Source organism: Plecotus auritus (assembly GCF_963455305.1).
Source record: "Plecotus auritus genome assembly, chromosome: 5".
In the NCBI taxonomy this organism is placed as follows: Eukaryota; Metazoa; Chordata; class Mammalia; order Chiroptera; family Vespertilionidae; genus Plecotus; species Plecotus auritus.
Window position 1 is genome coordinate 38643702 of NC_137776.1, and position 24639 is coordinate 38668340.

At 43.6% G+C, this 24639-nt stretch overlaps 2 protein-coding genes across 9 annotated transcripts in view; one reads left to right on the plus strand and one right to left on the minus strand.

Annotated features, from left to right (window-relative positions):
• Nucleotides 1-24293, minus strand: part of HDLBP (high density lipoprotein binding protein) — a 74004-nt gene extending 49711 nt beyond the window's left edge. The window contains exons 1-2 of one of the 4 annotated variants that reach the window (XM_080669917.1): nt 23675-23796; nt 12213-12354 (exon numbers count right to left, since the gene is read on the minus strand). The gene's annotated coding sequence lies outside the window, so the exon portion shown is untranslated. Of the gene's footprint in view, nt 1-12212; nt 12355-23674; nt 23804-24138 lie in introns of those variants that run through there. The other 3 variants (XM_080669915.1, XM_080669914.1, XM_080669916.1) reach the window with 3 other exon arrangements.
• Nucleotides 24294-24345: 52 nt separating this feature from the next.
• Nucleotides 24346-24639, plus strand: part of SEPTIN2 (septin 2) — a 33302-nt gene continuing 33008 nt past the window's right edge. Inside the window, exon 1 of one of the 5 annotated variants that reach the window (XM_080670082.1) lies at nt 24346-24532. In XM_080670082.1, the coding sequence (XP_080526208.1) occupies nt 24428-24532 (105 nt within the window). In that variant the 5' untranslated portion in view covers nt 24346-24427. Of the gene's footprint in view, nt 24600-24639 lie in introns of all 5 variants that reach the window. The other 4 variants (XM_080670083.1, XM_080670086.1, XM_080670084.1 and 1 more) reach the window with 4 other exon arrangements.

The following is a 24639-nucleotide window of genomic DNA, read 5'->3' on the forward strand; positions in this document are numbered from 1 at the left end:
TTTTTAGAATATTTACATATACAACTTATTTATACAACAAATTTTATACAAAAAATCAAGGACCATTAACAGCCAATACAACTCTTGAGGAAAACAAGATGGGGAGGAGGACTTGCCCTCCCCAACATCAAGATTTTCAGCTATAATAATTCAGGCAGTGTGCTGGTGCAGAGACAGGCACACAAGATGAGAGGGCCCCCGGCAGGGACATCATAATAGAGAGATATCATTTTCATCAGAGGTGGCCTTGTGGATCAACTATACAATTAATGTCTCTGGGAAAAGTGATTATTCAAATCAGGAAAAAAACCTCTGTCCTTCACACCACTCACAAGGCCCATTAAGGCTTAATATGCAAATACCATGAGAGAACAAGCCCACTTCTAGACAGAGACCTTAGGAAGAAGCTCTCCCATATGAGTACCATCTTTTTCCGTGTATAATATGCCCCCATGTAGAAAACGCCCCCACTTTTCCAATCCAAAATTAAGGAAATCAATATTTTAAACATTTTGGTGGTTTTCCTCTTAAGGCCTTCTTTTTTGGCATCTTAAGGAGTTGTTCCTCCTGTTTTCTCCACTGTCTGATCATAACTCAGTGGGAGGAGGTCCAAATTGTCTCTCTGCAGCTTTATTTCCATGCTCTTTTGCATAGCTCATTACATTCAGTTTGAATTTTGCAGAGTAAGACAATCGCTTACCAATATATCTTTTTATTTTTTGACAGCTTTATGGGCTCAGAACGCTCAGGTCCCTGATGCATCTGTGCACTCTCCACCTCCGCCTCCACCTCCAATTACGGCATCAGCTGACGTCAGTAATAATAAGGCTCAGTGATTGGAGGAAGCCTGTTTGACAAGGTATAGGCAGCTATGCACCCACACGGTTCCCTCCTCAGCTGACTTCCGACTTCCGTGTATAAGCCGCCCCTCGATTTTCAGTCTAATGATTTTAGAAAAAAATAGTGTCTTATACACGGGAAAATACAGTGAAAGGAGACATACACAAGAATGGTAATCATAGCACCATTAGCCATAACTTTAACAACCTGCCAATGGATGATGATATATAGAAAAACGGAGGTGCATAATTTATGCTACTTGTCCTCACAGCTTTACCTAATCACATGTCAGAAAAGTAGACCAGACCAGAGGTTGGACACTTACTGGCAGCCCTGTGTCCACAGGAATGGTGCTAAGGGAGGGTGTTCAAGTGGGGCTCCCATCCTGAATGCACAGGACAGGTCAAGGGAAAGAACAGTATGTTTTCAGTCCCCTTAATAACTGAAATATGCCAATAAACTCTTTTTATGATTAAGCTTATACTTGGCTAAAATTATAAACTGTAGTATCAACCCAAGTTGACTTGTCCTAACACTGAACATATCAAACACAGGCTCCTTCTTTGACTCATTGTACACTTATCTGAGTGAATGTACATTTATTACCGTATGTACATTCAACTCAACAGCTTGTTCTCTAAAATAAAACAGTACAAGTTTAGATGAGATACAACCGCTGTGGCCCATGGTTTCCCTCACATGGCTTTGTTCTTCCTCCACTAATTCTGTCAATTTCACTTATTTACAGGAATGGTAACTTAGAAGTTTCCTCAATGACACTGTTCCTCTTATTAGGTTCACTTATTTCTCTGTAATTTGAAAATACAGAGAAGAGACTGTATAGAGAACACCAAACTTGTTGTCAGGACACAAAAGTTCACAATCTTGCTCAGATACTGTCTGGGTTACCTTGGCTAGGTATTTAAGCTCTTAACTCATGTTTTCCATTTGTGAACTTTTGGAGCCTTTGCAAATTGTTAAAAAGAAAGAGCATCTGCTCTAAAGTAGGTATCTCACTGGGGACATCAGCATTTAATCTGACTAAACGAATACATTTAATGAAGTACTCTATACATCAATTTATAGAATATTGAAATAATTAGCATGTCTTTATAAAGATAAGTAAAGAATAATATTTAAAGCCTAATTCAAGAACATGTGTCAGATTAATACAACTTATAATGTTTTTAAAAAACAGAATGGACAAATGTTAGGTTCAAAAGAGTAAGTTAATCAATTCCCATAGAAATGAATGAAACACTACTCTTCAGAGCCATGCTGGCCAATGTATACTAGTGACATATGTATCTGTTGACTCTTGTGATGGGGCTAGCTCACACTGACATAGGCTGTTAGTCTAAAATACATACTGGATTTTGAGGACTTAGACAAAAAAAAAAACTCAATGTAAAACATCTTATCAATAATTTTATATTGATTTCATGTTGAAATATTCGATTGGGTTAAACAAAATATATTATCAAACTTAACTTTGCCTGTTTGTTTACATATATTTATTTATTTATTTTTACATATATTTATTTTTTAATTGATTTCAGAGAGGAAAGGAGAGGGAGAGACAGAAACATCAATGAGAGAGAATCATCAATGGGATGACTCCTGCACACCCACCTTGGGGATTGAGCCCACAACCTGGGCATATGCCCTGATGGGTTCATAAGTCAATGCTCAACCACTAAGCAATACTGACTGGGCTCTTTTTATATGTTTAAGTCAGACATTAGTAAATTTTAAATTATACCACTGTATGTAGCTAGTTATTTGAACAGCAGTGCTATAGGGTTTGGTTTCCTAAACCAAAGCAAAAATGTAATCTGACAAAAAGGTTTTCTTATTAATAAACTCAATAAGCAGTCTTAGAGGAAAATATAAATCAATTTATTATAAATCTCTTGTTTATAATGAATACATTTAGATTGGGGGGAAAATACAAAATGGGTACTTGTCTCAGTCATAAAAATACTTCCTTTACCACAAGCACGCAGGGGTGTGAGGAGCAGGGTACAGACAGTATCAAAGACTTCAAGGAAAGAAGCAACCAAGTTTATTTACAGTATTTCTTCCAAGGACTCTCTCATTTAAAAAGTGGGGTTGGGGGGTGGGAGGAGGAGGAGATACAAACATCTTTCACAGAAATGCAAGAAATGTCTATTTAATTTGTACAAAAGAAAACCCAAATTGACAGTAGCATGAGACTCTACATTTCACCTCTTAGTTTGGCAAAAATAAAGTTTGATGGCTGTCAGAAAAGGTGTGGGAAAACTGGTGTGGCTGGAGGAATAATTACTGATGTGATCTCTTTGGAAAGCAATTTAATTACAGGTTGTAATTTAAAATACAAATGTTCTTTGCCCTAGCCAGTGTGGCTCAGTTGGTTGAGCATCAACCTGTGCACTGAAAGGTCACTGGTTTAATTCCCAGTAAGGGCACAAGCCCAGGTTCTGGGTTCAGGCCTGGGTCGGGGGCATATGGGAGGGAACCAATCAACGTCTCTCTCTAAAATCAACAAAACAACGTATTAAAAAAAACAACCTAGAAATGTTCTTTGACCCAGCAAGTCCTACTTCTAAGAATTTCTCCCACATATACAGGTATGTGTCCAAAGAGAAATGCACTGAGCAAACACATACCCCGTTAACCAGCCTCCTGATGACCTGCCTAGAAGCAAGCTTCACTCTTCAGCACAGGTAAGAACACCACCCTGCACTCCAGTGTGCCCTGAGGAGCCCTGAACTCTAGCTCCCCCAAGACAGTCATTGCTTGCTCCCGAACCTGCTCATGCCAGCACTGCTTGGTAATGCAATTACATAATTTAAAAATAATAAAAAAGAAGAAAATAAGAGCAAAAGAAATAATTCTGTGAATACTAAATCTAGCACACTGGAATTTCTCAACAAGGGAAAGTTGCTTTTAAAAAATTATGCAGTTAGGTACAAAAAAAATGTTTAAAATCTCAAGAAATCCCACATTCCCACTACTTTGTGTCTTAAATTCTTCATCCACTTAAAAAAGAAACTGATTCTGAATGTCCTAGAGGACAAGTAGAGTTTATGTAAGAAAAGACTACAGCATCTGGTCAGCAGACCCTCAAACAGACTCTCAGCCCCATATGAAATGACCGGTGGCCAAATGAACATCATCCCCTCAACCACATACCCAGTGCTTGTGTCAAGTCTGTACTTTTTCATATGTAGCCGGTTGTGTCATAGAGCCGTTTTTGTATATGCATCAGCGTCTCTAGAAGGCTGCTCAAGCCACTGAGAGCAGAAGGGCAGAGCCAGGTACTGACAATCACATGCATTAGCAACTGGGTAAAGGAGGGGGGCATCCATCACTTACTGACCTGAAAAGGAAGCAACTGTACTGTTAAGTTGTAGACTGTGAAGCTGGGAGATGAGCACATGGAAAAACAGTATTTATTTAATCTACCACTTACTAAAAAAAAAAAAAAAAAAAGTGTGTTTTAACAGGTACAGAAATTATGAATGGACATATGGTAAGTGTTCAAGCCAGTTAACTAACTACAGGAGGGGAAATCTCTGTGGTATATGATGCTCCCCTCTGGAGAGGGAAAACAGGTACTAAAGTAGCATTAGCTATTACGAATCAGTGAATGGTAGTCATAGAATTGTATGATGTCTGAAGACTTCTCAGCTATTAATTTGCTTGTGAGGGGCTGCTGATTGCAGAGAGGAAACTTGCCATCTGCAAACACCAGGACAGCAGCAGAGAAGGGCCAAGCCTGTGGGCCGCCGCACGCACATTAAGAATGAGGTGGAGCCAAAACCGGTTTGGCTCAGTGGATAGAGCGTCAGCCTGCGGACTGAAAGGTCCCAGGTTCGATTCCGGTCAAGGGCACGTAACTTGGTTGCGGGCACATCCCCAGTAGGAGGTGTGCAAGAGGCAGCTGATCGATGTTTCTCTCTCATCGATGTTTCTAACTCTCTATCCCTCTTCCTTCCTCTCTGTAAAAAAATCAATAAAATATAAAAAAAAAAAAAAGAATGAGGTGGAGCGCAGGGCTGCAGACACAGTTCACCTCAAAACAAGAACATATCTGACAGTGAGCACACTTCAATGGACTTGCATCCTGCAAACACTGGGCAACCAGTGCTCCCAGGTGGAGATGCATCCAAGTGACCCTGGGGTCACTCGATGTCTGACCTCCATGGTGACATACACAGGTTCCTCACCACAGCCAGTCCCTGCTGCAATGTATGGTGCTTCTGGGAAAAGAAGGGCACTAAGGCCAGCCAGGGATGAAATGGCTAGAGAAAAGGAATCTGGCAGACTCACCCCCAGTCCTACAATGAAAATATACTTTCAATCTTCAACTACAAATCCCATTAAACCATAAGAAACAAAATAATTCCAAGTTTGACCTAGGGCAACAGTTTCTACTTGAAGATATTTTTCTTCCTACAATTTACATAGAAAAGTTCCATGAGCCAGAATGAGCTTAGCTCATGTTTATAAAAACTTTGCAATGGATACAAAGCTATCTAAAGCCATGGGTGAAATACATAGGAATCAGAACCAGTCCTACAAATGTAATGCTTTTCTACAACAAAGGAAGAAACAAGTATCAGAAAATTCAGTCTTAGATTCTCTCCTCCTTAGAGGGTAAATCACTGTGGTTACTCTGCTTGTTGACACTGGCCACATCACACCTCTTCACTTGGCCTGTTTCCTCTTTGTTTGTCAGATGAGGACGTGGGACACCACTCTCTCTTCCAGTATCATATTTCTGAGGCTACTCTATAGAATGAATCTCACTTTTGGATTTAAAGACTTTCGGAAATTCTTAATGATACAGCTGTCCCCCAAGAATGACCTCCACATTAGGGCACCCTACCATAAGCACAGTGTGCACAGCACATACGTTTTCTACTCCACCTGAGGCAGACAACACGAGCCTGGCCTCAAGCAGGCTGCCATGCTATACGAGCATCTAGGAGCAGGGACGAAGATGCTCCACTTGCCGAGAGACAGCAGGGCAAGAACAAACTGTTAACCCCACTATTAGAAAACCAGCCCCAAATAAAGAGGGACCTAAGAGAAAGATGACCTGTCTGTGGCTCCACAGGGGGCCAAGGACAGGAGAGGGACAGCACTGAGAACTAGTGAAAGCCGCTGAGGCCAGCTCCAAGGCAACATGAAGCGCCACTTGGGATGAACTCTGGCTGCTCTGTGAAGAAGGGACTGTAGAAGGCAACCACAGAAACAATGAGAATAAAACACTAGCAAAGTCTGGAAATAACTTCCACATGGAGGCGACTGAATGAATATCATGCTACGTCCACACAATGAAACAACATGCAGCATAAGAGGGTGGGAAAGCTGCACACAGGACCATAAGTGGTCCCTAGGGCACATGGATAACAACAAAGGGAGAAGGTCATGCAAAGTGAGTCCAGAAACACATATTTGTATGTCTGTTTATAGTTGCAAAAGAAACAACGGGAGAAGGAAAGAAAGGAGGGGGATAGGGATGGAAGCCAAATGTTTCTGAATATACCATGATTTTTACAGCTTTGCTTTGAGAATCACATAAATTAGAAAACAAACTCCAAAACTAAAAATGCCCCGCTCCCTATCTTGAGGCTGATCACAGGGTGAGTTCAGTCAGCAGATAGTCACTGAGTCACATACTATTAATTCTGCACAGTTCTCTATACGTTCACTGCACTTCAATAGTTTACTAAAAAAAAAAAAAAAAAAAATGGAAATGTATCTTACAACATCACATTGGTGGTATAGCCTTCAGAGAAAATGTAACTTTAAAACACAATAATTTGACAGTATATTCCAAGTGAGATATATCCTAATAATATGAGTATTTTATTCTAAAAATATTATATGTTGAAAGATAAGGTGACTAGGTAATCAAGTTAATATCCACTATGGCATTCAAACACCACTCCCCGCTAAATGAAACCAGGGCACCTTAGAAAACAGCTAGGTCTGGGGCAGAATATGGACAAGACGTGACATCTTGCTGAGGCAGAAAGCAAAGAAGCAGTCAAAGACTAATGGGGCCACGTCCAAAGAAGAGAAGCCAACTTGGGGAATAATAGGAGCATCAAAATATGACTTTAGTGGGTTGAAACACAATTATATATTTATATACAAGTTTATAGTACCAGGGGGGAAAAGCCACAAAAAGGCATTGTCACTTTGGAAGCTGCTAGTCCCAATACATCCTAAACATTAAGGAACGAAATCTTCATTTCTCCTTCCTCTCCAATAGGAACTGTATTACAGGGTAACCAGAATTGATGATAAGGTAAGTCTTTCTTTTTTTTAAAATATATTTTATTTATTTTTTTTACAGAGAGGAAGAGAGAGGGAGAGGGATAGAGAGTTAGAAACGTTGATGAGAGAGAAATATCAATCAGCTGCCTCCTGCACACTCCCTACTGGGGATGTGCCCACAATCAATGTACATGCCCTTGACCGGAATCAAACCTGGGACCCTTCAGTCCGCAGGCTGATGCTCTATCCACTGAGCCAAACCGGTTAGGGCAAGGGAAGTCTTCTTTACACAGTTTGACCTCAGAGATACCGCAGGTTCGGGTCCAGACCACCGCAACAAAGCAAGTACTGCAATAAAATGAGATGTAATCTTTTTGCTGGTAGAATCTTGCCTTCAATTTGTAAAAAAACCCAAGATCTGTGACACGCAATAAAGAGAAGCACAGTAAAACAAAGTGTGCCTGTGTAATAATGCCAATTAATAAATGTAGAAATAGAATTAGAAAAATCTCTACTTTGCATTTGCCAATTGTGGGCTAACTGATGGTCCCCACAGACAACCACGTCCTTTGTCCTGAAGCCCATGAATGTTACCAACAAATTAAGTTATAGGTGGGACCTAAATGTAATCATAGGTGTCCTTAAAATCAAAGAGTACTACTTTCAACAGCTACAGGATGCTGCCAAAACCACACTTAGAGGATGAATCAAACTTGTAAATTTCATTATAAGGAAGAATTAAGATAAATGCGCTAAGCATTTAAGTCAACATAGAGGGAAAAAATATAAGAAATAAATAAAAGAACTGGCAAAATACAAAACTGAAACAAACAAAAAACAGCTGGGTTGGTCAATCAAAACCAGAATCAGTTTCTCTGGAAAAACTCAATTAAAAAGCAATTAGTGCTTCCCTGGTCCGTGAGGCTCAGTTGGTTGGAGTGTCCTCCCAGGCATCAGATGGTGGGTTTGGTTCCCAGTCAGGGCACATACCCAGGTTGCAAGTTTGATCCCCAGTCAGGGTGGATTCAGGAGGCAACTGATCGATGTTTCTCTCTCTCGCTCTCTCTCCCCCCTACCCTCTCCCTAAAATCGATTTTTTAAAAAGCAATTAGCTCTTTCCAGTCTGACAAAGAAAAGGAAAGAACACACCGAATCCAAGCTCACAATGATTATTCTCATCCAGTACTGAAATAAGAACTGTGCTACAAATGGCAGTAATTATATCTCTGGGTAGATCTCAAGGAAGTCAGAGTTTCTTTGCCCCAAGAGGGCCCATAAATTATTTTTACATCTCACTAGCATTAATTGGGTTCTAAGACCATTAAGAGACCAATAACTGTAGTCATGGGGACAAGGGATGAAATATGACAGACACAGCCAAACAGGGTCTACCCATGCAGCTGGACCATTTCATCAAAAACATATGGCTTGCACATGGTGGTGGAAAAGGGTGGCTCCCAGAGGAAGATTATGGCACTGTTTCCCTCCCCAAAACAATGAGTACATCTGCAAAGAGAAGAGATTACCAACTACCATGTAGTTTACAAACATGTAGAATTTTAAATAGAACACCAGCCAAATAAATCCATACTAAATTTAGAAAATAAGCCCTCACAACTAAGTAGGGTCTGTTCTAGGGATTCAGTAAGGGTTTAAAATTTTTTTTTTTTAATTTACTGATTTGACAGAGAGAGGAAGGGAAAGGGAGGGAGGCAAGGAGAGAAACATTGATTTGTTGTTCCATTTACTTATGCATTCATTGGTTGATTCCTGTATGTGTCCTACCTGGGGATTGAACTCACAACCTTGGCATATTGGGACAACACTCTAATCAACCAAGCTACCTGGCCAGGGCAAGATTCAATATTAGGAAGTGTATACATCTCACATTTATAGCTCAAAGGAGAATAATTGAACAAATATGCATGACTGATAAATGGCCATTTAAAAAATGGCCAAAAGACTGATGCAATTCAGCATCTATTCCTTGCTTCTTATGAAATTTAATATCAGGAATAGACAGAAATAGCTATAAAAATAATATTGCCCAGGTCTGGCTGGTGTGCTCAGTGGTTAGTATCAACCCTGCACACCAAAGGGTCTCGAGTTCAATTGCAAGTCAAGGGCATCTACCTGGGTTGCAGATTCAATCCTGGTCCCAGTCAGGGCACACCCAGGAGGCAACCAATCAATTTGTCCCTCTCACATTGATATTATCTCTCTCTCTCTCCCTCCCTCCCTCCCTCCCTCTCTCTCTCTCTCTCTCTCCCCCCCTCCCTCCCTCTTTCCACTCTCTAAAAACCAATGGGAAAAATATCCTAGAGTGAGGATTAACCATAAATAAAATAAAATTTAAAATATTGCCCCAAAGTAAAATATATTTAAAGCTAAAATTATCCTATTGAAACAAGTAACAAAACGGCAAAGATGTCTACTGTTGTCAGATTGTCACTCATGCTACCTAGAATACATAATTAAGCAAAGAGACCGTTTGCAGACGAGTATCTTAGGAGACACCTCTACTATAATGAAAAACTAGGATAACTGAAGTTCAGTAAGTCAGCAAAACATACACACAGACACACACACACACAAGGCCCAAATCATGGAGATGCCAAATCACAGCCCAGGAGATTTATCACAAAGATGTCTGTTCTCTCCAAGTTCAGCTACACCCCCAAGGAAATGTCAAATCTCTGTGGTAGGCTGAATAATGGCCACCCAAAGATATCAAGTCCTGATTACCTGGAATGTAAATGTTACCTTACTTAGGGAAAAAAAAAAAAAAAGTCCTTCTAGATATGATTAACTTAAAGATCTCAAGGAGATTGCCCTGAATTGTCTGAATGGGTCCTACAAGGCCCCTCAAACGTCCTTATAAAAGAGAGCCAAAGAGCCCTGGCTGGGTGGCTCAGTTGGTTGAAGTGTCATCCCATAAACCAAAAGGGGGTGGGTTCGATTCCCAGCCAGGGCACATACCCAGTTGTGTTCAATCCCCAGTTGGGGCTTGTATGGGAGGAAACTGATTGATGTCGCTCTCTCTCTCGCTTCCTCTCTTTTGAATCAATACCAAAAAATATTATATTTAAAAATAAGAGCCAAGAAACATAATGCAGAAGAAAAAGCTATTAAGAAGACTGAGGCAAAGATTGAAGTGATGCAGCCACAAGCCAAGGAATGAGGGTGGCTACCAGAAGCTAGAAGAGGCAAAGAACAGTTTCTCTCCAAGAGCCCGCAGAGAGAGTGTGACCTTGCCAGATTTTAGATTTGTAGCCCCCAGAAACGTGCGAGAATTGATTTCTATTGTTTTAAACAGAACTCATGTGCATCTATGAGTTTATCTTTTGATACAAGTGCTATTTCAAGTCAGCAGGAAGGATGGACTAGGCTAGCGGTCGGCAAACCGTGGCTCGCGAGCCACATGTGGCTCTTTGGCCCCTTTGAGTGTGGCTCTTCCACAAAATACCACGGCCTGGGCGAGTCTGTTTTGAAGAAGTGGCGTTAGAAGAAGTTTAAGTTTAAAAAATTTGGCTCTCAAAAGAAATTTCAATCGTTGTACTGTTGATATTTGGCTCTGTTGACTAATGAGTTTGCCGACCACTGGACTAGGCAATAAAGAGAATTAGGCCAATTTGGTAGCCATTTTAAAAAAATATAAAGGGTGATCCCTACCTCACACCATAGTCCAACATAAATTTCAGCTAGATTGGAGATGTGAAGGTGAACAGTTTCACCTTGAGGAGCTAGACGACTGAGGAGGAAAAACTGCAACCAGGGGATGCAAGAGCCTAATGATAACACGGATTGCAGTCACCATCAAGGAAGGTATTGACTCATTTGACCCCAAATGCCTAAGAATTTTACGAAGCAAAGACTATGTAGTAGAGAAGTTAGGATACAAATTCTGTTTTTCTCTATTTGAAAAACATCTGAATAGGCTAAGACATATCAACACACATTTCACACACTGCACATAAACACACAAATACACATTCATTCTCATTTAGCCCTTACTCTGAGATCAATGAAGATGAACAAAAGTGATGCAGTTTGTGAAATGGTGAAGAAAAATATGCTTCTCGACCACTGAGGAAGTGTAAAATTAGAAGGCATTTAAAGACACATAACGATAGATGTATATATGTACAATCCAGTTCAGCCATCACACTGCGAGGAAGCTGCTCTCCTGAAGTACCTGCAGAAGATGGCAGAGGCACGGTCTAGTACACACAGGAAGACTCACAGCTGCACTGTCCACAGGCAAAGAACTGGGAAGAACACAACTGTGCATCAGTGAGGAAGTGGGAACTACACAGTGTCACATCAAAACCACATGATAAGTGTACGCTTACCAGCAATAAAGCACTGGCTCAGGTAATAGCCTGGAGAGGGAAAGACAGTGGACAGGACTTGGTTTTTGACAACTGGGACATGGGCTTCCACATAAAAGGCTGTCCACACAGCTGGGGTATTAAGGCTTACAGAGATGAAGAGGGCACAGGGCATCTGTACAAGAGAGGGGACAGCAGCGTGAGACTAATACATAGAATGACTAGTCAAATAAATATAGTAGGAACACCAGCATCTAGAACTGTCACTGTTGGAAAAGTGAGTTACTGATTTAGAAAGGGCAAAACTGGGACAAACCCTGTGATATTGATTAAAATCACAGCTATAGGAATACATATTGTTGTACTATACACACACACACACACACACACACACACACACACACTAGAGGCCCGGTGCACGAATTCATGCACAGCCGGGGGTCCACGGGAGGTTGGCTGCCGGCCCCGCCCTAATCAGGGTGGGGTGATTGGGGACCAGGCCAGCCAGGGGGAGGGGCCACAGGAGGTTGGGGGACTGGTTGGCCACTGCAGTGCACATCATAGTGACCGGTCCTTCCGGTCATTCCTGTCTTCCTGTCGTTCTGGTCGCTTGGCTTTTATATATATAGATAGATGTTAAAATAGACATGAATATTATACAAACACAAGAATTTGTGTATATATGTATATATAAGTGTACAACACACACTCTGGAGCTCTGACCACTGAGGGCCTGCATGCACTGACACCCCAACAACCACCTACCTGGTGCCCAGACTCTGCTCTCTGAGTACCAACTGTTGTAGAAAGGAACGGGGTTTCCTTGAAGAGAAGGCTGATTCCAGGTCTGGACAGGAAAGTCCATGAAGAGCCCAGCATATCATGTGGTACCAGAAAGCATCAAGAGCTAAATGAATACGGGAACATATCAGAAGAACACAAGCTGGTCTTATGGGGCTCCCAGTGGACAAAACTGGACAATATGAGAATCAAAATAAATAATGATAATAAAGGATAATAACCAACGCAATAAAAAGGAAAACTGTCAGCCTGTACTGACATAAATAAATGAATAAACTGAAAGTTTGATAGTAACAGATATTTAGTTTTAAAGGTACCTTCCCACAGTATACTTACTAGTTACAAAGACCGCACACTGGAGAATCCTGGCAGAAACCACCTTGCAAATCAAGGGATCAAAGCAAACATAGTGGGACAAACTAAAATCGTGTGCCATCAAACAAAAGCGAAGAACTCAGCTTCCCTCCTGTGCTAGTCCAGCCAAAGAGGCAAAACCTGAATCCAATCAAAAGGAAACACCTGGGTGCACGATGCAACATACAGATGATGTCTCATAGAATTGTACATTTAAAACCTACATAATCCTATTAACCAATGTCACCCTAATAAATTTGATTTTTAAAAAAAGGAAAGGAAAACACCAAACCCACACTGAGGGACAGTCTGCAACATAAAAGCCTATAACCAATGCAGGCATTGAGGTCAGGAACAACAAGGGACAACAAGGGAAGATGGAGTAAATGCCCCAGTGCGAAGGGGACTAAAGATACCTGACTGGTGTGAGGAGATGAGAAGATGAGCGAAAGTACATTTTGGAATTAAAATATTCTTGTAAGAAGCTCCCTAATGCCTCCCAAGTAAGTTCTGAATCAGCTAAGAGGAAAGTAGCCTTCAGTAAAGCCATACCCCTGCTGATAGCAAAAACCTACTTACCCTACAAGTCAAGTGCAGTGAGATCTGAGGGATGTGAAGACCCACAGATTGGCACTGAGTCCTTTGCAAACCATTTCCTACTTGAAGATTTAGTCCTGAAACTGCCAGCACAGCCAGAAACCAAAAGGGCCTCTCTTGGAAGAAATCAAGGGCTGGATTTCACACACACACTCCCCAACTCCCAGCATCTTCGGTGGTTAAGCATCCATCCAGAAGCCCCAAGCAACCAAGGACAAGAAGGAGAGGCTGACATGCCACAGTGCTCCAAAGGCAAAGGCTCTTTCACAGCTCAAAGAAAAGCTGACTTTGCCCCAGTAACACCATCTTTTTCTGTTTGCCTAATCTTGCAGACAAGAGCTGCACTTACCAATCTCAAGTGGACATGGGAGTAATCTCCAGCACCTGTATACTACTAAACTAAGGAGGGATCCCCAGAGCACAAAGTTGGACAGGTTGCCCTGACTACAGCTGGCTCTTGTCTGGACGTTCCAGAGACCACAGGGCCACGCCTGGGAGCCAACGGGCCCCTGTGTACAGGCAGCCAGGCGGCAGAGCTCATCACGGAGCAGGCACAAAGGCAATAGAACTCTGGTCTCAGGGGCCTGCAGTCAACTCCAAGCACAGGCAAATGTAGCAAAATAGAAGCCTTGTCTCAAAAAAAAACAAATGTATTCTCCCAATTAATCTCACACACACTGATTTAAACCAGTGCTACAGGACCACCTAACTCATCTTCTACTTATCAAAGTCTAAACAGTAAATACAATCCAATAATCCCATTTGGAAGATATTTATAAATGAGCTAAGTATTAATAAAATTAGAAACATAATATGTAACAGTGAAACGAAGAGCAACACACATTAATTACAAAGTAAAACCTGTCAGGATAATACAACATATTTGATTTTATTCCCCCCAGGCAGCAATGGTGGGAGTTTGCTCTAGTCATCACCTAGTAGGTCCAGGAGCCAAGGCACCATCTCCAGCATAAAGAACACCAAATGAGGGACAACATCCAGGAACATGCTCCCCACTATCAGGACAATACAGCAGAAAGACAAAAAAGATTGTGTAAGGCCATCCTTTCCTCTTTCATTTCTAATTTCTAAAGAAAAAGAGTTTTAGAAAGGGCAACAAGTTTTCAGCCCTACATAACATGGAATCAGACACCAAACATTTTATATTGAGGAGGAAGCCCTGAGGGCAGAATCACGTCACTCACTGCAACCCCAATGTCAAAAAGTGCCAAATACATGCCCTCTTTCAAAAATTATTTCTTTTAACTCTATACTTTTTTGGTTTCCTCTTTCCCTCTGACCTATTTGTTCCAAGGGGTCTGGTCCTTTTGGGATAAGGGCAGTTTCTCTAGGTTGGCCATGCTCCCTAAGGCTATCTGTTGTGGCAACCTCTTGAGAGGAACAGCTCTCTCCAGAGCCTCCAGATATAACTCTCCTAACAGGTGAGAAACGGTTGCCATGCAGGTAGTTGCTAACAAGGCACCTGAAAGAATACTGCTTTTCCTCTCTGGGGAACCACACCCCCAGAGCTCTGAAAGATGACTTAGAGCCAGGGAGTAGGGGAGAGCTCAGCCACCAGGCCCTTCTGTGCCTAACCCGGGCAGACTCAAAGAGATTTCGACTTCCAGTGCCCTCCCTCCCACCCCCATTCATGTAACTGCAGCTGCCCAGGCCAGGTGATTCAGGGGCCTAACTCAAGGCTCCTCACGCGAGGCACCAACACCAAGTTCACAGCACAAAACTTTCCAGAAGGGCACATCAGTTTCTGCCAGAGAGTAACAATATATACTAAGGCACCCAACTGAGGCTGAAGTTATTCTCCCACCAGGAAAAAACCCATTGGTCCAGCTGTGCTGTGTCTAGAAGTTTTAAGTGCGGTCACTGACCCCATGGCCAATAAGAGTGTATCCTGCTCATGAGCAGTCAGTCAATGAGAGACCTGAGCAGAGGGGACACTAAGCAGGATGCTTTCTCACTTAGTAGAGCAAGAAGAATTACTGTTCCACTTCAGAAATTTGGTCCCCAGCTCACACTCCCCAAAAGAGATGGTAGCCCGTTAGACAAAGGGATCATGCTGATAATAGTTAAAGTATGTCTGTAGGAACATCGAGCTCTGAGCGTACTCAGCAGCAGCGGCTCTCCAGTAGGCACATGGTCAGCACACCTCTGCTTCTCAGCAGTCTGTCAGTCCAACCACATCCAAACCTCCAGAGAAAGCTGCTCTGCAAAGGTGGCTGCTGAAGCCATAAACCCAATGGCAGCTGAAACACACAAAAGCAACACTTTGGGGCCTGGCCTTTGAATAGACTTGTTTCAACATCCAGCATCTCCCTCAGAGCCTAGGAGGCAGAAGCTCATTATAATTCAACTTAGGTCAGAAAACAACAAGTATTCAGAATATTCCCTTTTTATCGAACAGTCCTATCAGTTCACCCCCTCAAAACAAGCACAGGGCACCTGCCATGACCAGGTCACCTGCTACGACAAGGGGGCCCAAAACAAGTAAAGATACATAGATGACTTAGCCTGTGATCCAACTGGGGGTGGGGGCAGGTAAGACCAAGAGACCTGGCTCAGGCAGCCAGAGATATACAACTAGGTCCAAACTGAAATAAGGTCTCCTGACTCCCAGTCCAGTGGAGCATTCCTGTAAACACCCAACCCTCTGTCCTGTCTGGGCTGCTACTACAGGATGATGAACACAATAGTCCCGCAAGAGCCTAGAGTAGAAAGCCAACCCCTGAAGGTGGCCACACATGTACTGATAGCAGTCACCTACAGGTTACCGTGGAAATTGGCCCTGAATACACTAGTTCTGGACTTTGATTTGTTCACTTCCTTACCTGGATCCACTAATGAATATGTACTTGGTGAAAAATACCTGCTTGATGACTGAATAAATGAGATGTTCAAAATTCTAAAGACAAAAAGTTCAGTAATTATTTTCTATTACCATTACCCTTGTCAATATCTGTGACGTTGAGGACTCCAACAGTGCATGTGACACAGCCTCAACTCAGCCACTCCTGCAAGCAGCTTCACCTGCCAGTCTGAAAAAATGGAGCTACATCCTAGAGCCCTTTCAAGAACTGACCCTGGAAAGCAGGGCTGCTCAGCCTCAGTGCCCCGGACCTTTTGCATGAGACAATTCTTTGCTGTGGGGCTGTCCTCTACCCAGTGAATGCCAGTAGCACATCTGAGTCATGACAACCAAAAGGTCCCCAGACATTGCCATATGTTCTCTGGGGACAAAATCGTCTTGACTAAACCAGTGGTCAGCAAACTCATAAGTCAACAGAGCGGCAAACCGCGGCTCGCAGTTTGCCGACCACTGGACTAAACCATTGCTAGAAACAAGGGGCATGATGCTTGGTATGTGGGAAGGAAAGCAAATAAAAGCTTTAACAGGCAAAGCTTTTTGTACCACTTGTGCACCCTTGAAACAGATCACAAAGTGGGATGCTGTATGAGTGACTATCTGCTCCAAGTATCATTCTTCCAAACTAAGTTACTGATAAACTGCTTGACCAAGGGTTCAGAGCTATCAAAGGTGGGGGGTGAGACCACAAAGATTCAGCTTCTTATCTTTACTTTTATGTTAATCCTCATAGGATATTCTTCCATTGATTTTTAGAGAGGGTGGAAGGGAGGGGGAGAGACAGAGAGAAGCATTGATGTGAGATAGATACATCGATTGGTTGCCTCCAGCACCTACTGCACTGACTAGGGCTGGGGATTTGGTCCGCAACCAAGGTACGTGCCCCTGACCGGAATCAACCCGCGACCCTTCAGTCTGTGGGCTGACGCTCTATCCACTGAGTCAAACTGGCTAGAGCTCAGCTCCTTAACTTTAAAAGGAAGGAGCTAAAGTTCTACAGACTAGGAAACACCCAAAGTCCCAGGGCTGATGAAGAGTAAGTAGGTCCAAACTGAAATAAGGTCTCCTGACTCAGTCCAGTAAATACTCAACCCTCTGTCCTGCCTGGAAAAAGCACTAATGGCCAGCAATCTACACCTAACACACAAGCACTGCTGTACATCTTACAAGGTCCACCTCCAGGAACATCTGAGACTATCAATTCATACAAATAAAAGGCAAACCTAAGAGGGTTTTCAGAAAACACTTATTTGAAAAGAATTCATACCGACTGCTCAATGGCACTTGCTAACCAGGGTTTTCTGCATCACCAACTTCCTGCCTCTCCTCATCCAGATAGGACCTGCTGTCCCAGTGGTGGGGGATTGGGCACAGCTAAGCCTCCTGACAAGGCTCTTCACCCATAGCATAGTTGCCACACGATGAGCAGGATTGTGGGGACTACATTAATACACTAATAATACTATAGCAAGCTGGCTGCTGGTCGACCAAGGAATGTGATTTACCATAAAAATATTGTAAAATACCACCACAACAAAACTGCCAAAATCGGCAATGCTGCCCTAGCCAGTTTGGCTCAGTGGATAAAGCATCAGCCTGTGGACGGAAGGATTCCAGGTTCAATTCCGGTCAAGGGCAGGTACCTCGGTTGTGGGCTCGATCCCTGGCCCTGGTTGGGGTGCATGTGGGAGGCAACCAATAGATGTGTCTCTCTCACAATGATGTTTCTTTCTGTCTCTCCCCCGCCCTTCCACTCTCTCTAAAAATCAATGGAAAAATATCCTCAGGTGAGGAATAACAAAACAAAAAACAAACAAAAAGAAGGCAATCCTTCATGATTCTTCCATAAAAACTATCTCCAAAATTATGGCTTTATCTAAGATTTTTCTTGAATATATTAATACATGGTTTAAATCAAAACAGGATCACATTAATGCACCGTTTCGCCACTTGCCGCACTTACTTCCATTAAAAAATGCATCATGCCCTGGCTGGTGTGGCTCGGTTGGTTGAGAGTTGTCCTGTGTACCCAAAGGTTGCCAGTTTGGATTCCCAATCAGGGGAAATGCCCAGGTTTCAGGTTCAATACCCAGTCATGGTGCGAAAGGGAGGCAACTGATCTGTTTCTCTCTCTCCCCCTTCATCTCTCTCTAAGGTCAATAAAAACATTTTTTTTAATGCATCATGCTGTCTTTCCAAGTTTTACATACAAATTGACCTATTAGCAATTGCATGAATAGGATGAACACAAATCCCCTGCTGATGCTGCTCCACACACCCCCCGACCCCCCCCCCCCCCCCCGCCACCACCACCCTTTTTAATGATTACAAATGCTGAAGAGAATACCCTCTGCCCACCTGAGCCTGTACCTCCACAGGACAAAGTTTTAGAAATACAGTTACATGATCATGAGGGGTACATGAATGGGCACTGTCAAAGCAGATGAACCCCCTACAAGCTACACTATTCACACTCCACAACATCTGCATTAACCTGACACCTCACCTTTGATAACTAACACATTCATGCTTATTTTCCCAATCTGTAGGGAAATAGGATCTTAATGTCAAATTCTTTGATCGTCAGTGAAAGTAAAATCTTGCTTTGCTTACTGGCCATCTGATTTTCTTAACCGAGAAGACGAACCTATTCACAACCTCTGTCCACTTTTCTGCCAGGGTATTTCAGCACACATTAGATGAAGCAAAATCCATGGCTATGCAACTAAGGAGAAAAGCAAAGAAAGAACTATAAATTTCAGTGAAACTCAAGTTGTAAGCTCAAAAGAACATCGCTAAAGGGCACCCAGGCAAAAGTGATAAGAAAATATTATCAAAAGAGGTATGTTTGCCGAAACCGGTTTGGCTCAGTGGATAGAGCGTCGGCCTGCAGACTGAAGGGTCCCAGGTTCGATTCCGGTCAGGGGCATGTGCCTTGGTTGCGGGCGCATCTCCAGTAAGGGGGGGGGGGAAGGAGGCAGCTGATTGATGTTTCTCTCTCATCGATGTTTCTAGCTCTCTATCCCTCTCCCTTCCTCTCTGTAAAAAATCAATAAAATATATTTAAAAAAAAAAGAGGTATGTTTTGCCTTTCATGCCCTGGTCAAAGGCTATGGAGGTTTTTCTCAGGAAAGGGAAATAGAATCTTTCACCTAGGGACACCTGCTACAATGGAGGGTGGGAAGCCTTTCTGAAGACAGAGGGAGTAAGTTCTTCCATAGTTACTGCTGAGTTTGTAGCTTTCTCCCTCTCTTGGCCCCCAGAATACAGGCAGCCAAGCAAAAGGCAGAAGGTTTTTTTCTGGATAATCCGAAGAGACCCAAAGAAGCTGACAGGATGTTTTAATGGCCCTGCCAGGTGCTTCTAGGAACAGGCTCAGGGGCTCTCTGAAAAATATGCAGGCAGGGGAACATTCCAGATATCCCAGAAAAGGCTATGATGAAAGGCAAAATCCCCAAACAAACAAAAAGCATCCTGAAGGAAACAATGACTTCAGGGAAAAGAAAACTTTAAAACTCGCTAATGTCTTCAGATAAGAGGAGATACCACATCCATGAAACAAAAACAGGTTACAAAATAGGAATAGAGAGAACAAGAGAAAGCTCTTTGAAATAGAATGAGAAAAACTCAATGGGAAGGCTAGAAGATAAAGTTGAGAATGTCTTCCAAAAAGAAAATAGAACACCTAAGAAAATCAGTGTCCATACAGAAGCTCTAAGAGTTTCATTCTAGAAAGAGAAAGTGGCCCTGGCCAGTATAGCTCAGTTGGTTGCTCGAAGACCCATGCACCAAGAGATCACAGGTTAAATTCCTGGTCAGGGCACATGCCCAGATTGTGGGCTCAATCCCTAGTAGAGGGAGTGCAGGAGGTAGCCGATCAAAGTTTTTCTCTCTCCTTCTCCCTTCCTTGCTCTGGAAAAGAAAAATCAATTAAAAGACAAAAACATAGAAAGAGAAAGTGAATGGGGAAAAAATCAAAGTAATAAATCAGGAAAAATGCCCAGCATTGAAGGACAGGAGTTTCCAAATAAAAGGGTCCAAAGTGTTCCAAGGGACATCATCACACTTGGTGTTCTTTGAATTTCATAGTGAAAAAATCCTTTAAGCCCTAACCGGTTTGGCTCAGTGGATAGAGCGTCAGCCAGCAGACTGAAACGTCCCAGGTTCGATTCCGGTCAAGGGCATGTACCTTGGTTGCAGGCACATCTCCAGTAGGGGGTGTGCAGGAGGCAGCTGATCGAAGTTTCTCTCTCATCGATGTTTCTAACTCTCTATCCCTCTCCCTTCCTCTCTGTAAAAAATCAATAAAAAATAAAAAAAAAATCCTTTAAGCTGAAAAAAAAACCCACACAAACAAACACAACAGTCACACATAAAGGCTTCAGCAATAACAATGGAAGATGGGGGTGGAGGCCTAGGACAGATTTATACACTATGAGGTTAATAAAAAACACAATTTTATAAGATAAAAAGGTGGGTTTGGCATTGAGTTTTAGTGACATATATACAGAAAATTAAGCGAACAAACAAGACTCATAAAAATTTTATGGAAAACAAAAATTTATTTAGGAAAGATAAAGTGACCCATCACACTATCTGGCCTAGCTTTGAGACTATGCAGTCATAATATAAACACTAAATTCTGATCTGTCCAAATTAAAGATGCGCCTGCTCTGATTGCCATGTATTTATCTGCACAGCAACAGCAAAGGGTAAAAGAAAACCAGAAACTTCACATCTATTCCAGAGTCAAGTGAAGAGAATGTATGAAATGGAGGAAGAGCCATAAATAAGCAAGTCAGCACATACGCTTTAAAGACCAAAGGAATGACCCAAGAGCAAGTGTGAATGCTCTGCAGAAGAAACATGACCTGGGGAAGGCTAGTCATAGTTTTTCTTTACAAGCCTTTCTATATTTATTTGACCTCTTAAAAACATGAAGATACAACCTTGGTTTGAAATAAAATTAAATTTTTATTTTAAAATTCATATGAATCCAAATAACAAGTATTAGGGTGAGTATGCAGTCAATGTATTTTACCAAATTAACAGCAAGCATCAAGATGACTAACTCCACAGGATGCCCAGACATGCCTGGAACAACATGTCTGGCTTGCATTTAACGGTATTCGAGGAACTTCAGCGTGCTCGGAAAATAACAGCCTAGTAGGGATGTCACTTACAAAATGTCTCTGATTTAAGAAAGAAAATCTTGCTTAGCCCAAAATAACTTGTATTATCAATTTTTAAAGTGTAATACACATGAAAGAGTCTCTCTTCTTGGTTTTCAATGTTGAATGTGTGGTGCTTCTAAGGGAAAGGCATGTTCTCTGGCTGCTTTTCTACTAGGTCAAAACTTTTATAACATGAATTTTGGACTTTTTGCAGCCATAACTCAGCAATTGAGAACTCAGCTGTGTGCTGATTCTTCCAGGAGCTTGGTTATTTCTTAATAGAAAAGGAAAATGCCTTTCTATGTATGATCACTAGCCCTGTGGGAGGAATGTGTACTGAAGGAGTGATACCAGTATAAACACCACTCGGTAGTTCAAAGTGTGTTGTTCTCTGCTCAAGCCCTTTTGGTAAATGAATGTTTCAGATGGAAAGCATTAATGGAGAATCTACCTGATCCATTTGTGACTGAAGGTCACAAGTCATCCTGGTGGACAGTGTGATCACCTGAAACCCTGTCCCAAACAGTGTCTTAGATAGGACTAACTAAAGGGCATGAAGTCCTTCACAACAGGATCTCAGCAAGCCCTCCACCCTTTCAGAGGTTGGCAGTATACCAAGTTCTCAAGCTCTTGTCCATATATGCCCAGCTATAGCTGTCACACATCCCCTTTGCATTAGCTAGTCTTCCTGCCTAGAACACCCCATCCTGCCAACTCCACATAGAAAATCTCTTATTCATTCTCTAAACCCCACTTCAATAACTACACTCTTTCTGAAGACTTCCCAACGGGTTATTTTCTAATCTGCCTTCTTCCTCTACCCAAATAAGTTGGACCTATCTCCATTACTGTACTTACATCAGTGTAATCTAATTATCCTTTTACCAGTAAATCCCCTATACTAGACCATAAACTGCTTTAGTGAAAAAAAGTCTATACCCTCTTTACCTTTGCATCCACAGACTCTTTAACAGTGTCTGGCACAAGGCAATTCCCAATAAATGTTTCTTGAACTGTTGAAGTTATGAGGCTGAAGTCAGACAAGAAGCCCCAAACAGCAAAACCAAAGGAAAAAGATATATACACGTGTGTGTGTAAAAGCCTAACCCGTAGTTATGAAGTGTACTGACCACCAGAGGGGAGAGGCGACGGGGGAGGGCGGGAAGAGATTAACCAAAGATCTTATATGCCTACTAGAGGCGGTGGGATCCCTCGGCCTGGCCTTGCCTGGCCTGGCCTGGCCTGGCCCGGCAGAAACCTGCAGTCCGACATCCCCCGAAGGTTCCCAGAATGCGAGAAGACGCATGTCAGGCCGAGGGACCCCACCAGTGCACGGATTTGCACCAGGCTGCTAGTACTTAATGATTCAAGAAATTCTCCCATCAAGCAGCTGAGATGTCAGCTTGGCCCACTGGATAGGGCCTGGAGGTGCTTCGGAATATGGCCCAATGATCCTAGGAGTGCTCTCCTTACGCTCACTGCTCATGTACCCAGGTGATGTTAACCTGATTAACAAAAGATGCATGGCACATAATTGAATTAATGGCAGTTACAGGGAAGTCCAATCTTCATTATAAATTAACTGGCTTTTAAATGTTGTTCCTCAAGGCTTTGAAACACCTTCCCAACTACTTTAAACACTGCTTCCAAGCATCCTAAAATTAAACGTACTTAATGAGTTTAGCTTGGGGGTATTTGACCAGTTCAAAATGGTCAAATATAAACTGGAGCACTAGGTTTCTTCCCATGTTCCATCATTCCAGGTTTGCTTCCATATGTGGACATCAATCAACTGCCTCAGACAAAATCCTGACTATTAACACCCCTACTTGCAGATACCAAACACTGGTAAAGTCATTGCCTGAGGGCTGAAGATAGCCATGAAACGGAGGACCCATAACAAAACCCAAAACTGACGGGCCAGTCATCCATTCCTGAAGATGCTTCATCTGACCAGAAGCGTTGCTTATTAGATAGCATATATGTATTTCCTTTGGTTTTACGTGGTATCCAAACTCCATGCAAAGTCTGACCCTCCCATTTTCTAAGTCGGATGGGAGAGGATATTTGGCAGCTGGCCCTGAGTACATGACCACTTTCCAAAAATTGCCCTCTGTACCCGCTAGTGTCAGATACAGCTTCAGGTTCCCAACACGAAGCTGTCGCATGTCAGGGACTCTAGAATGTGTTTATTTTCAGTCGGGAGCAATCTACAAAGGCTTCCTGTGCGAGAGCATCCGCGCACAACCTTCAAGAGTGTGGGACGGCTGCTGGGCCTACAGGCCACCGGGAGGGAGGAAGGACACCCCAGCTAGGGCAGGGGGCAGCGCTTCTCCCGTCCCGCCCCGGCATGCTGCCCTCCCGCCCCCGAGTCCCCGAGCCACGCGATCCCAGTGGGTTTGGGAGTGCCCCCCAGGTCTCACCTCGCGACCCGGACCCCAAGGAGAAAGAGGGAGGGGAGCCCGCGGCACCGCCCTCCCCCTGGGGCACAGGCCCCAGCCCCAGGCGCTCGAAGGCCACGTCCCCGGGGACCCGTGCCGACTCTAAGGTCTGCGCACAGACCCGCCGGCCCACGTGACGTGCGGCAGCCAATCGTGGCGAGGTCCCCCGACCATCGAGACGACGGTGGCCCAGGGCTGGAGCGGCCCGCTCGACCGCTTGCCATCCCCACTCCGGCCCCGCTCCAGCGCTTCCAGCTCGGTGCTGCCGCCATCTTCCTGGAGGAGAGGGCCAGAGGCGAAGGCGCCCGTCCCTGCGGTCGCTCCGCACTCTTACCGCCACCTGCCCTTCCTCGAACGCCTCTGTTCTCCTCACCAGTCACTTAGCTCCTTCTAAAGAGACTTCCTTCCCCCTACTCTAGTTACCCACAAGAGAAGAATCACATTACCTGTTCCAGTCTTACCAGCGTAAGGAGATCAGGCTCACAAGCTGGGAACTGTGGCGAAACAGGGACAAGCCGCCATCTTGGTAAAGGAGAAGAGGCTACGCTTGACCTCCCCCCCACCCCCCAGCGTCTATATGGCCAACCGCCGTGGGAGGGGCACGGCGCCTGCGCAGAGGCGGAAAACGCGGACGAGCCTGCGCCTGCGCACTCAGAAACCGGCGCATGGGGGAGGGGAGGCAGGACAGGTCGCGCAGAGAAGAGGAATGCGTTGGCAAAAGGGAGGGGCGACGTGATGACGAAATCCGCCTGCCCGCGGGGCGGAGCGGAGCGGGAGCAGACGGCAGGCGCTGGGTGGGTACGCGGCGCGGTCGGTCGGCTCTTCTTCGGCTCCTCCGCGGTGAGTGTCTCGTCGTGGGTCCCCGCCGCTGCTGCCGGGATGCGAGCTGTGGGCCGGCACAGAAGGGGTAGGGGACCCGCTCTGGATGTCGGTTAGCCGTACCGGGG